General features: G+C 36.0%; 1 protein-coding gene across 1 annotated transcript; it reads right to left on the reverse strand.

Annotated features, from left to right (window-relative positions):
- Nucleotides 1–1,181: 1,181 nt before the first annotated feature.
- Nucleotides 1,182–12,077, reverse strand: LOC111798547 (uncharacterized). Its single transcript, XM_023681774.2, has 15 exons — nt 11,868–12,077; nt 9,715–10,419; nt 9,318–9,630; nt 7,574–7,720; nt 7,370–7,458; nt 6,903–6,995; nt 5,328–5,454; nt 4,225–4,289; nt 3,968–4,142; nt 3,152–3,343; nt 2,998–3,045; nt 2,644–2,790; nt 2,412–2,494; nt 2,207–2,322; nt 1,182–1,469 (listed from the first exon to the last, which is right to left on the reverse strand). The coding sequence occupies exons 2-15, from the start codon at nt 10,305–10,307 to the stop codon at nt 1,372–1,374; spliced, it is 2,286 nt and encodes a 761-aa protein (XP_023537542.1). The 5' UTR covers nt 10,308–10,419; nt 11,868–12,077; the 3' UTR covers nt 1,182–1,371.
- Nucleotides 12,078–14,534: the final 2,457 nt, after the last annotated feature.

A 14,534-nucleotide genomic window follows, 5' to 3' on the forward strand; every position in this document is an offset into this window, starting at 1 on the left:
TTAGGTTCAAACACTAATTTTAAAACTTTAACCAAACAAAAAAGCGTTCTAGTAAGGAGCGTTGAATGAACTAAGACTACACCTGAGTGAGAATGATCTTGAAGATATGAAATTATGACGTAAGCTACAACCCCAATGCTTGTTGGGCTACATGAGCATGGACCTTTCTAGAGTACATAGGGAGGGCTCATGACTTGACTAGGTGTGAGTTTTGCACTATTCAACAAGGCCTATGTCCAAGTCCCTCGGGCTCTAGGCCTCGTTTCCAACAATGGGAATGATGGGTCGATTAAATCTCTTTACTCCCTTAAAGATCTCACATTGGTTGGAGAGAGAGCGAATATTTCCTTATAAGAGTGTGGAAACCTCTCCCTAATAGACAGTTTTAAATTGTGAGTCAAATAATACATAACGGATCAAAGCACCCTAATAGACGAATTTTAAATTGTGAGTCAAATAATACATAACGGATCAAAGCAGACAAGATCTTCTAGTCGGCTGTTATTACCATTGTTGTTCATGAACGAATAGGGCTTAAAAAGTGCATCATAATGAATATTGTTATCAATTATATAGAGATTAACTTATATCATTAGTACAAAGATGAATAATTGTTGTCCGCTATGGGTGAGATCTAACATCAGTTGGAGAGGGGAAGGGTGTGGAAACCTCTCCCTCCTGGACGCGTTTTAAAAACCATGAGGCTGACGATAATACATAACAGTCCAAACGAACAATGTCTACTAGCAATGGGTTTGGGCTATTGCAATCGATATCAAACCCAGACACCGGACAGTGTGCCAGTGAGGACGCTAGGCACCCAAGAGGGGTGGATTATGAGATTCCACATCTATTGGGGAAGGAAACGAAACATTCCTTATAAAGATGTGGAAATCTCTCCATACCAGACGTATTTTAAAATCGTGAGGCTGACCACGATACGTAACAGGCTAAAACAAACAATATCTGTTAGCGATAGACTTAAGTTGTTACACTATGGCTTAAAAATAATAAAATTAGATAGAAACATCCCCCTTACAATGTTAGTCCACATCTACTTTCCTGGCAGAAATTGTTCGAAGATGTCGGTCCAACGTGACTAACAATTTTATACCCTTCGACACAAGGGAAGAACAAAAAAAAATCATAATTTCCACCATAAGTAGATTTGAAGTAAAGGCTTTCCTCAAAAGAACAATTTATTATTGCCTTGAAAGAATTTTCTTATTTATTGTGATCTTCATTACAGTTGGTATTACTGTCATTTAACTAATGGAACAAAAAAGCAATCTCATGGACATTGAAACTAATAATACTTCATGAGTTGAAAAGAGCAAAACTGAAGTGTACCGTCAACTTGCCAAAGTTCCCTTATGACTTTCCTCCTGCTTCAGACGCATTGGCATCTTCTGTTGCATCCTCTGTTGCACTGCCTAATTTGACAATGTCCTCAACGAGAATCTTTCCTTCTGTTCAAAAGAAAATGTAGCAAAATGTGAGATTCATTAACGAAAACGAGCAGGTTTCGTCGATTGTAACCGATGGGAGACAACTATTTCTACTTTCCTATGGTAAAGTATAAAAGGTGTGAGATCCCACGTTAGTTAGAGAGGGGAACGAAGCATTTCTTATAAGGGTGTGGAAACCTCTCCCTAGGAAACGCGTTTTAAAACCTTGAGGGAAAGCGCGGTGGGATTGAGCTGTTACAAAAGGTAATTCAAACCATTGTCTTATATTCACAATCATGGTACATGGCATCGTTGAACACACGTATGTCTCACTTTCTTTTAGACAAAAGGGTACACGGGCTCCCACTCCTGAATTAGACTCATGGCCGCTCGCCCGCTATAATTATGAGACGCTAACCTCAAAGATAACAAAGTTCCAGTTCATGCACGTCTCGACTAATCTCACCAAACAACCGTCTGACCCTACTACATTAGTTGTTAAAGAAACTCGAACAATATTAAATCTTAGGTAGATGACCACTATGGACCGAACACATTCTCCTTAGCCCTTTTATCATTGTCACGACTTTTATCGACTACTAGGCCAACTGAACCATGATGGTTAAGAGGGTTGTTATTAAATTTTCAACTAGGGTTAAACTTAAACCAAACTCCCAATACCTCAGCTTTATGTGACACAAAACCAATTTCAGCGTAATTTAAACATTCAAGGGCAAGAAAAAGAGGCAGAAGAATACCTCTATCCTTGGAGAGACTGCTGATAATTTCCTGAATTCCCTCCTTGCCCAAGGTGTCCTTAAGATGCATAGCAGCAGATACAACCTCCTCAGCTGTCACTTTGCCATCATAATCCCTACAAAGAAGTATGATTATGATAGTTATACTTGTATGATTAGCACTGATGTGGAATTCACGTCAACTAGAAGGCGGAAAATAGACAACCTGTCCAGCAATCGCCAACGATCCCCAATCTTGGCATCGACATCATCAATTTCCTTTTCAAGCTTATGAAGCATTGTATCAATCTAAAAACACAATGCATATAGTGAGTTTCTCAAGTTGCAGAGAAGACATGGTACAGATCAGAGACAGATGCAAAACAATTGATTGCGGGCGAGCATCAAGAAACTAAAATAAACTAATGAAATACAATTCTGATGAAGAATCATGTTACCCTGTTAATAAGTGCTGAAGAAACCTTGCGACCTAAAGTCATCTCAGCGGCCTGGTCGGTATCCTCCCTTGCAGCTTTGTAAGCCTTTCTTGCTTCTTCTTCACCGTCTGTACCCTCCTTCTTGACCATGCTGTTGTATAGGTCTATCTGAAAATGGAGATAATAGGAAGCAAAAAGCACAAGACCAAATTAGTCGTGCATTCAGTTTTTTCATGTTAAAATGACATTCTTTGGGTTCTGAAGAAGACGGTTTAACAATCTTTGAGACAAAATAAAAAATTCACGGACCCATTCACGTTCAAGATGTTAGGTTATTATGTCCTACACAACGGGAGGAGGAATAATAAGTTGTACCTCTTTCTTTACAAGCTGTAAGAACTCTTCACGTTCCCTGCTGACCGACTAAAGTGGAACAGAGTATGTTAAAAATCGTCGTGTGTAATGCAAAGAAAAAATAAGAGAGCAACAGCATTCATTGAAAGCAAAAATTGTTATCATCAATCCTTACAGATGCAGATGCTAAAACAGCCAGTGCGCGGCTGAGTTCACATAGCTGCTCTTGCTTCTCCAATGTTTTTGTTTTTTCTTTCGGCTCTTCTCCAGTAGTCGGACTTGTCATCTCTTCTAATGCTACGTCCTTTTGACTACCAGCAGCTTCTTGCATCTTAGCCAGCTCCTCTTCTTCTTCTTCCTCCTCCTCCTATATATAAAATATAATGAAGAGCATCTAAATGCAAGGAAACTTTTTGAGACAAGTAATTCAATACAACAAGAACAAGAAACCTAGATCATCTTGGTAGAAAAAGGCATGCAGGTTGACCTTCTTTTGGCGGAACTCATACGTAATCAATCAGCCAGTTAAGTACATCGAACTTTAGATCATGAGAAGAAATATAAATACTTGGGACATAAAGAAGGCAATTGGAAGTTCTATTTCAGGAGAGAAGAGACTTAGAAAGAAGAAGGAATTTGCATTCCTCTTTTCAGGATTATGCAAGAGTTACACTAGCTAACATTCTCTACATTTCAACAGTATTAAATCTTTTAGCTCTGGCTTTATAGAACATCTTTTTCAAAGATATTCTCTGCTTTCAATGTTTTTCAGACAATTCGTTTAGTCAGCTCGATTTATACCGAAACAGCAATCAGCTTAAATTTTGAAGTCACACAATTCTAATTATAGGCTGATATCCAGGGATGGAGGGAAATACTGAACTGACTCAAACCAACTAGTAATGCCTCTTCTCCCAGAAATTTTCTTATAGTAGTACTTGTAATAATAAGGAACTCCCCACCCGCCCCAAAAACAAAACAAAACAAAAACCTTGATCATTTCTTCTTGCATTGCTAGGAACTCCAATTTCCTTCTTCTTTCTGAAACAGTATCTTCAGATGGCAAAGCTGTGACCCCGACGGTATCCACAACTTCATCCGGCAGAGAGGAAAGTGTTGCTTGTACAACTTCCTCTGGTCTCACCTTTCCAGACACAGAGAAGGCTCTGCATCGGTGACCAATTAGAAGACAAACTTCAATGCCATCTTACAATAAGAAAGAAAAACTGCAGAAAGTAATTAATTTACCTAGAAAGAATCAAGAGGGAAGATGGTACAGAGTAGTTGAGAGATAAATCCAGCCAATCACGCAGCTTCAGAAAATAATAAAAAATTTAAAATGTCAGAACTAAAACACATTTTTCCTTCACATCAACCCCAAGAGAAGAATATTACAGAAGAAACGCTTAAGTTTTACAGAATTCTTAAATAAGGCAGTTACATATGCTATGCATGGGGTTTAACATCAAACTTCAGACAAAAATAGCAGGTTAAGAAAGTTATTTAACAATTCAACTTCAATTTATACTTAGTTGTATTTACTATGCATGTGCTTTTCAATTCATAGCAGTGTTTGGGTGTAACGGAGACAGGATACAAAAAGGCTTTAATATTTCTCTTTATAAGTTAACCATTTCACACAAATTGAAGCAGTAGGCTGATACAGCCCGGGAGAGTCACAGTACATCTACTTAAACAAGCTAGTTACATCTCTAAACAGGAAAAATAAAGTTAATATAGATATATAGGTGTTTATATTTGGATGGAAAGCCATCTTTAGTCAAGAAGAATACAAGTATAAAAGAAAAGGCCACACCAATGATACTTCTGAAACAATACAAGGAGCCACCAAAAGACAAGAAAGGATACCAGAAAGAGACAATGTTGTTGCTGCTTCACAAAACCAGTGGATTTTGTGGCAGACATAATACATGGTTGGAAAGCATGTGAGTAACAAGAAATCATGGTTCAATAGAAGAAAATAAAGGAATAGGCATAGTACGCAGAAGGTATAGTGCAAGTCCTAGGTCTATGTAAGTTATTGATATTTTCTTATTTAGTTTGATAGTGAGCAATTGGAATTTTCTTGAGTTTGAATTTTCCACTTAAAATCTTTGTGTCCTCTCTATCCATCTATTTCTTCAGCATTTTTTCACTATCTGTGATTGTTAATTAAATAGATTAACTAGTCAAAATCAAATTTAGAAAAAAGAATTAACATAAAATTGGATCAAGTTTAAATTGAAAATCATAAATTCCACTTTGATTTCCATATATAAAATAGATGATCATAGAAAAAAAAAATGCTATCCAATTAGAACAGTTCATATATAAACAAGGAAAAAGGGAACCTGTTTTCTCATTTCCTCAACGGAAAGCAATCCAAGTAAACCTCGTTCTCTACAGGCTTGCCGAAGCTCTGCTTCTGATAGAGATTCCAGCCCCTCCAACTGAATCATCCTATCATCGTTCTTAATCCTGACAAAATATATTTAAAAAAAAAAAAAAAAAAAAAAAAAAAAAAAAAAAAAAAAAAAAAAAACATGCTTCATAGTGAGAAATTTTTAACTACAAAAAAAATAATAATAATAATGAATTCTTGTTACTTTGGGCGTCTCTCACCCAATCTTTTGTAAACAAGAAAAAATTTCAAATTTATGAACAATTTTCATCATATGCAACCTCTCTAGTAAAGCATGTATGGTTGACTACATAGTCAAAAGAAAAACCATTAAATTAACACAAATTAATTAATGGAATATTTTACAGAGAGTGAATAAATAGTGGTCAGAATCATTAAGTTTACAGTAAGATCTCATCCAAATTTTGTTTACGGTCAGATATATTCAATGTTCCATGCGCATATAATCAAGAACCATACATGTCTTGTCAAAAGATCTTGCAGAGACTCTTTTGTTTCTATTTTTATCCCCTTCTTGATGGGATAAAAAGGAAGGAATAGGAATTTTTTAAAACCATTTTTGGATTTTCATCTTTAGGGTTACTAAGAAGTCCTCTGCACCCATGGGGTAATTGAATTTTTTTATAAAAAAAAAATAATAATAATGTTAAAAGAAAAAAATTATTTAAGGACAGGGATAAAAAGAATCCGCCCTGAGCCATTAAGATACAAAAAGGAAACCAAATTAGTGAAGATACAAGTCACATAGTAGTTACAAAGAAAAGATGTAAAAGTACTCTGAATTCTGTAAGAAGACCAACCATCTAGCTTCCTCACACACCTCTTCCCACCCCTTAGCACTGTTATCAAAGACATAGTTTCTTTCGTTCAACAAATTTCAAAGGATTAAATCTGGTGAACAGAGGATTTGGCAAGAAGATCAATAATCAGTAGCCAGGTATTAATTCATAATTAATCGAGAGATTAGATACCCGATGTTCAAGCATCCTCTGGGCATAACCCACTGGGTAAACCATGAAATTTCAAGGCCACAACTTGAACAACCACAAGTGAACTACATAAAACTACTCGCTTTGCTGAAAGGAAATTTCCCATTGTTGATGAGGTCATTCTTCTCCATCAACACTTCCCCACCAAGTAGATGAAGAAGATCTTTATACCATAACCATATGTTTCATTTTACAATTAAAAGTCGAACTAAAATTGAAACAAGCAAGAAAATGAAAAAAGTTCGGTAAGGTGAACGTTCACAAAAATATCTCAAATAGAATGAATGCTAATCACTAAATAAAAGGTCCTTGAGCATTACAGAACTTCTTTAACATGACATAAACTGGTAATGGTAAAGTGTTAGATGTAAGAAAAACAAGTAACGATGAAACAACAACACATACACACACATGTATCAAATGACATCAGAAGAAAACTTCAAATCCTTAAATCCTGAATGATAAAATGCACAAGAGACGAAATTATGCATGCCGTGTTTATAGGAGAATCTTACTCTTGCAGTCTTTTCCTCAGCATAAAGCGCAAGTATGCATCAGTACCAAATGGACTGATACCCATGTATTTGCACATATTCACCAACCGAGGCCTGCCAAATAAATGAAGGTTTGCCATATACATATTAAAAAAATACAAGCTAAATGATAGAAGAACTTAGCTCTCGTTTGATAACCATTTAGTTTTTAAAAATTTACTTATAAACATTGCTTCCTTCCACTTATAAGTTTCTTTGTTTTGTTATCTACTTTCTAAAAATGCTTTAGAAAAACCATGTCAAGTTATAAAAACTAAAAAATTGTAGTTTTTGGATTTTGGAATTTGGAAAATAATTCAAATATTTTCTGAATAAAGGTGAAAACCATAGTAAAGAAATCAGAGTAAACAAGCACAATTTTCAAAAAACAGAAAACTAAATCGAAATTGTTATCAAACATGACCTTATTTAATGAATAAAAATTTAACCTGCTTATATTATCCAATGTAAGCTCATCGTTGAATAACTTGGCAAATCCCACAATTTCCTCGTTGTTAACAGGGGCACCCTTTCTTACCTATATTAGCATAATGTAACACCCTCAATTAAGCAAGGTGCATCAGCTGTAGTAGACAGAACTGGTAAAATTAAATTAAAATATACTGCAGGAATGGAGGATGCAATTTACTTACCTTAGTCATGAATTCATCAAGGTCTTCCGCTGTCTTCTTAATTTCTCCACTTCTGGAGTTTTGGACTTCCTTGGCCATTTCCTTTACAGTATCCTGAAGAAACTTAGCATACTCTATTCTAGCATTTAGCCTTCTTTTTAATGCCTCCTGAAAATTGGAAACTAATCAGACCTACTCTGTCCAAAGACAAAGAGAAAGCATATGACTGAGAGAACTATGAACTATCTCATCCAATAGACGGCAGAGCTTCAGATTTAACTAGATTCATTACCAAAAGTCCCATATCCTTTGATCCTCAAGCATTAAGCTCAGAACAACAAATAATTTGGGACAGCTAATTCATTCAAAAAAGATAAAAAGAGAAATTTCTTGTGCTACTTAAAGTTGAAGACCATAATGAAGCCAAAAATTGCATTATCCCCACGTAAACTAAGGTAATGTGAGCAAAGCTTGATATTTGTCAAAAGATAATGATGAGTGATCTAGATGACACAACTTATCCTACAACAACAATGGAAGATGATATTGTTTGGCCTTCTAGCCAGTAGTGTGGTGAATTCTCCGTTGTATACTTGTAATGTCTATCATCTGAGAATGGGAGTCATATAATTAACTTTTGCTCTCCTGTAACTTTGCTCAAACGCTCTGGTGCGAACTTTTTCAATTTAATACAGACATTTCCCGAAATAAATCCTCTACCTTCTTGGGGTAGCAAAAGTATTTGCACTATACATAGCTTCACTTAACACAACTAGCAACTAAACATGTCTAAAACTCCCGTCGCTGCATCATAAAAGGCCACTTTCTATAAGTAAGGTGTAGAATTGGTGCCTTAACCCTCTCCAAAATCATGAAAGGGGAGCATATTCAAAGGACTTAGGTTACATAAAATAAAACATATGTGATTTCAAATTTGTTCTCTTAAATTGGAAACTCTTTTTATCATTTCGTGAAATTGAAGCAGAAGTTCTTCAGTTCTTGACCACTTTATATCAGAAACTCCAGGATGTGAATGGTCTTCATCATATTTTCCTTGATTGTCCTTATGCTAGGCATGGTTGGCTTAAGTTGTTCTTGGTTTTTGATCTTCATTAAAGCTCTCCTTTTTTAGTTATAGTTGGAAAGGAATCCAAAGGATCTTTTTTAACAAGTGCCTCCCTTGGTTAGAACCTTTTAAATCTGCTCGTCTCAAGGCTTCTTCATGGTGTTCTCTTTTTAAGTCTTACGCTGATTTCTCCTTACAGGATATATGTTCTAATTGGAATGCTTTTATCTTTTTACTGTAATTTTCTTTGGATTTTACTTTTGTTTACAGTTCTCTTTTTCACTCCCTCGTGGTGTTTGTTATCTCTTTTCTTTACATCAATGAAAAGTTTCGTTTCTCGTATAAAAACAAGGGTTCGATCAAAAAAAACATCTGAAGGGTTACTACAGAACAATATTGAGATAGTCAGATAGATACCCAAGAAAGGTATAATTATACAGGCGAAAGAAAATATGTCATGCATAAGCTACATTCTTATTATAATAGTTTGTTCATGAAAAGATAGAATGTATATGAACAGAAATTTCAGCAACAGAAATGAATGTAATATGCCCACCAGCACAAGGGGAAAAAAATAGTAGAAGAGTTAAGTTTAAAGAATTAAGTTCCAACAGTTAATTATCCAGAGAATAAACAGCCAATGAACTGTGTGATGGAGTAACATGTTTAGCAATTTCCACCCAGTTCTGCAACATTTACCTGTTCCTTCATCTTGTCCTGGAAGGTTGACGGTAACATGTTGGGAAATAATTTCAGGAAGACTGGCAATAAGAACTCCATGAACGGAACTATAATAAAAACTGCAAAAGGAACTAGCCTGAAAATATCAGCTGTGGTGCGTGTGAGTTGCTGCCTCTCCCTTCGAGAAAGACCCTTCCCACTTGCAAGTTTCACTAATAACCTCGAGCTGATCCTAACATCAGCCCATAATAGTTTTGTACCCAACCAATAATGCTGCATTGTAGATTTAAATTCATCTTTCCAATGGTGAAGCTTCTTAGCCCAGTCTTCTCTACATGATATAATATTTGTTCAATGAACTATGAGAATCAAACTTTAGATCAAATCAGATAAGAGAAGAATTATAGTTAAAAACCTGCTCATAGAAGCAATGACTCTCAAAGCAGGACCAATTCCTAGAAGCTTAGCCCATATGCTTTTCAACAAAGATTCCGAACTTTTCTGGGACTCTTGCATCTGTTTAGCTTGTGCTTTAACTGTACTCAAACCTTCAACTGCTTGATCACACTCTTCTGGTGACGGCTCTTTAACCCTCTTAGTAGCTGGCTTTTCATTTCTAGCATTGTCGCCACCAAATTCAGGTTGACCAGCCGTGGCGGTGGTAGAATATTGCGAAAGTTGTAAAACATATCTATAACCCTTATAGGAAGCTGACATTCCTCTTCCAATTCCATGACCAAAAATTTGAGGTTTAATAAGATTGCTTCGAAAATATTCTGCAGCTGGAAAGGGTAAAAGATCCTTCCTAACAACTGAAGATGAGCCCTCTTCACATCCTCCTTCAATAGCTACATGTAGGGGGTTGGAAATGCAGCCCAACTTCGGTAACTCATCAGCTTGAGATGCTTGCCCATGTTCAAATCTGGAGAACCTTAGATATAAGCTGGCAGACAGATTCTCAGAATTGAAAAAGTGTCTTTTCTTTACCAAGATCGCTCTTAAAGCCATTTCTGCGTTCTACAAATTTGGTTACTTATGTGGAAATCAAAGGCCACACACTCAACCAAACCACAGAATTTATGCAGTCTGTAGTGGATGGAAAAGAAACTCAACAAACGTCCTGTCCAAGAACAGAAGGAAATTACCTTAGGCATCAATCTTTTAGAGTTTTACAATATATCAGTTCTACCCATATTATAACTTCAACAACAGAAACCCAATCGATATCGAATTAAATTATTGATTAACTACACTAGATTAAATGGGATGGCAGTTAAGTACTTAAGCCGAGGAAAGACACAAAAATAAAAATAAATAAGATATAATTAAAAAAATTACATCACCACATCACAATAAAGAATAATCCCATATTGCATAATTTTTGTCAACCTAGAGAACTGCTCATTGATATTTGAAATTCGAAAAGTAACAAAGATGGCAAAATAAACATGCCTTGAAAGAATGTACAAAAAACCCAAATAAGTAACCCCAATATATCAAAATAAAAGTTCAACGGAAAAAAAGTACCCCAACATACATAAACATCTAGCAGCAGCACTCCTTAGAGAGTTTTTAGCATGCTTTAAACGAATACTTACAAATATAGAACAGAAAATGTGTGCCTTCACCAAAGAGCTCGTCAAAAAATCTCTAAAAAAATACTTTGATTTGCTTCCTTTATTGCAATTTCACTACTATTAGTTTGGGGTTTCCGTTTATGCCAAAATATAAGTAACCCTAGTGCATAGAACAATAAGAAGTATTCACCTATATCTTTTAATGCCTAAAACCTCCTCATTTATCCACTCTTTAGGAAATGAAAACACATACACATCAACTTAAAGGTAAAAGGAAATGGAAAAAGATGAACAATCCACTCATCTAAAACGATAAACAAACATCTAAGATCACCCAAGTTATGCCACAGTACCAAACATGTGTGGAGACAAAAACACAATGCATAAAGTGATTGATTGCTGAATAAAACGACTGATAACTGACAAATCACACGACAAGGGATTGATTACTTAACGTTTCATTAAGGATGCCATATGAAGCAAATCCAAAACAGAAGAAACCCAACGAGAAAAAAAAAACACACGTTTGGGAAAGAGTAAAAGAAAATGGGAAATAAAATGAACAATCTACATAATACCACGATAGAAAAACATCAAAGACCAACCAAAAAATGCACATTCTATACTCACATACACACTCGATTCGATATGGAACATTGACGAATCACAGAACAAGTGATTGATTGCCAAATAAGAAACTGAATTCGATCAAATGGCGGCAATAGCAAACGAAAAAAACACACATCAAGAAAAGAAAATGAACAGACGACTCATATAATACGAAAGAAGAAAAAACATAAAAAAATCAACAAAACAAGCACAGTCCAAACGCCAAACATGCAACAGACGCACACACTCGGTTTGATTTGAGCAACTGACAAATCACACACAAAGTTATAGAATACCGAAGAAAACGATTACGGGTACCTAAAGAAACTGAATTCGGTCAAAACGGGAAGAATTAAAAGCACCATAAGCCGGAAAAACCTACCATCAACAATACTGAAGCGGAGAAACGTGATGAGAGAGCTGAAATGTGAGGGATAATTCCATGGAGATGGATTTGGAGAGATTTGGCCGGAGTTTTCCGAGAGATTTGGAGGTTCCCGATGGAAATGGAATTGGAGAAAATAGTAGAACGAACACGAAGGCGAGATGTTGCCGCAGACTCGGAGGGTCTTCTCAGTATAAGCGTCCGTGTCTGACGAGTTTTAGAGTACAAACAATTTACTTCACTCGTGTAAAAAAAAGGCACACCTATCACAGCCGTCCGATTATTTTTGGTATAAGTTTCCAACCATTTTTATGCTTTGAATCTTTTTTTTTTTCTAAATAACCCTGGGGTCACGGACCCAGCATCCTCGCTGACACTCGTTCCTTTCTCCCATCGATGTGGGACCCCTCCAAATCCACCGCTTTAGGGCCTAGCGTCTTTACTGGCACACTGCCTAGCATCCTCGCTGGCACTCGTTCCTTTCTCCAATCGATGTGGGACACCTCCAAATCCACCGCTTTAGGGCCTAGCGTCTTTACTGGCACACCGCCTAGCATCCTCGCTGGCACTCGTTCCTTTCTCCAATCGATGTGGGACCCCTCCAAATCCACCCCCTTTAGGGCCTAGAGTTTTTACTGGCACACCGCCTAGCATCCTCACTGGCACTCGTTTATTTCTCCAATCGATGTGGGACCCTTCCAAATCCACCCCCTTTAAGCCTAGCGTCTTTATTGGCACACCGTCGAGCATCCTCGCTGGCACTCGTTCCTTTCTCTAATCGATATGGGATCCCTCCAAATCCATCCTCTTTAGGGCCCAGCGTCTTTACTGGCACACCGCCTAGCATCCTCGCTGGCACTCGTTCCTTTCTCTAATCGATATGGGACCCCTCCAAATCCATCCTCTTTAGGGCCTAGCGTACTGGCACACCACCTAGCATCCTCGCTGGCACTCGTTCCTTTCTTCAATCGATGTGGGACCCCTCCAAATCCATCCCCTTTAGGGCCTAGCGTCTTTACTGGCACACCGCCTAGCATCCTCGCTGGCACTCGTTTCTTTCTCCAATCGATGTGGGACCCTTCCAAATCCACCCCCTTTAGGGCCTAGAGTCTTTACTGGCACACCGCCTAGCATCCTCACTGGCACTCGTTTCTTTCTCTAATCGATGTGGGACCCCTCCAAATCCACCCTCCTTTCAGACCTGGCGTCCTTACTGGCACACCGCCTCGTGTTTACCCCCCTTTGGGGAACAGCGAGAAGGCTAACACGTCGTCCGATGTCTAGCTCTAATACCATTTGTAATGACCCAGGCCCACCGCTAAGCAGATATTGTCCTCTTTGGGCTTTCATTTTCGAATTTCCCCTCAAGACTTTAAAACGCGTTTGCTAGGAAAAGGTTTCCACGCCCTTATAGGAGGTGTTTTTGTTCTCCTCCCCAACTAATATGGGATATTATAAAAACGGTTACCTTTAAGATTCAAAGCTACTATATTTACTAGGAATTTGATCAACTTCTAACGCTCCACACCATTGCAGCTGGATGAACACCTATTGGATCAGCATCTTCTGGATCTTCACCTACTCGACCGACCGACATATCTTTTATAGCTGCTTTATCTAAAAAGGTCAATAACTGACAGGTGTCGTGGCATTCATTTCTCAAACGAATAAACCAGCATTTATCAATTTTTGTATTATAAATTCATAAATATAAATAAAAAATTTGGATAATAAATTAAAAAAGATTTTTATTATCTAATTTAAAATTATCTAAACACAAGAAATAAAAAAGGGTTACCAAATATGTTTTTGTTTTTTTTAATAACAAAAGAATATAGAATAAAAAAAATTAGTTCAATATTTTGTTTAAAAAAAGGAAATAAAACGGTAAAATTACTAAACTACCCCCAAATCTCTCTAAAGGAGATTACAAGTTTTCATTGTAATTTTGTTAATTTTCCTTTTTTGCCCTTCTAAATAGGGGTATTTTAGTATTTTATCATTGCCCAACTAGGCAACCCTTTGTATCATCAGGGCTTCAATTATATCTATAGGTCCACGTAAGGCTATACATAATCTAGTCTGTTTGATGTATGTTTCACATTAGAAACGTGTAAAATATGCTAGCTATACTTAAAAACCGAACCGGATATTCTATCATCGAGTCTATTTATGAACGGACTGAAAACGAGATAGACAATTTTTTTTATTAAATTAATAAAAATAACTCTAAAGTCTGTACTCCGTCACAACAAAAATTTAATTTTAGATAAAAATAATTAATATTTTGTTTTAAACTTATCTCCGAGTTTCAAAAGTTTTACGTAATTTTATTTTAATAAAGGTAAATTATGTTAATTTTATTTTTAAAATTTCAGAATATTTTTTAAATATAGCATTAATACTAAATAAATTTTTTATGAAATATATTAATAATTTTTTATTTAAATTTAAGTATATTTTTGAAAAAAAAAATTACAAATGAAAAAATAAATCTAAAGTTTGTACTTTGTCATAAAAATGTTAATTTTTAAAAGTTTCAATAATATTAATATTTTGTTTTAAAATTATTTTAAAATTTTAAAAGTTTATTAATATTTTTTTAACGGGTGTACTTTTTTTTTTTTTTTTTAATAAAGATAAATTATGTTAATTTTATTTTTA

This window comes from Cucurbita pepo, chromosome 7, assembly GCF_057944985.1.
Source record: "Cucurbita pepo subsp. pepo isolate OVF chromosome 7, ASM5794498v1, whole genome shotgun sequence".
NCBI classification, from domain to species: Eukaryota; Viridiplantae; Streptophyta; class Magnoliopsida; order Cucurbitales; family Cucurbitaceae; genus Cucurbita; species Cucurbita pepo.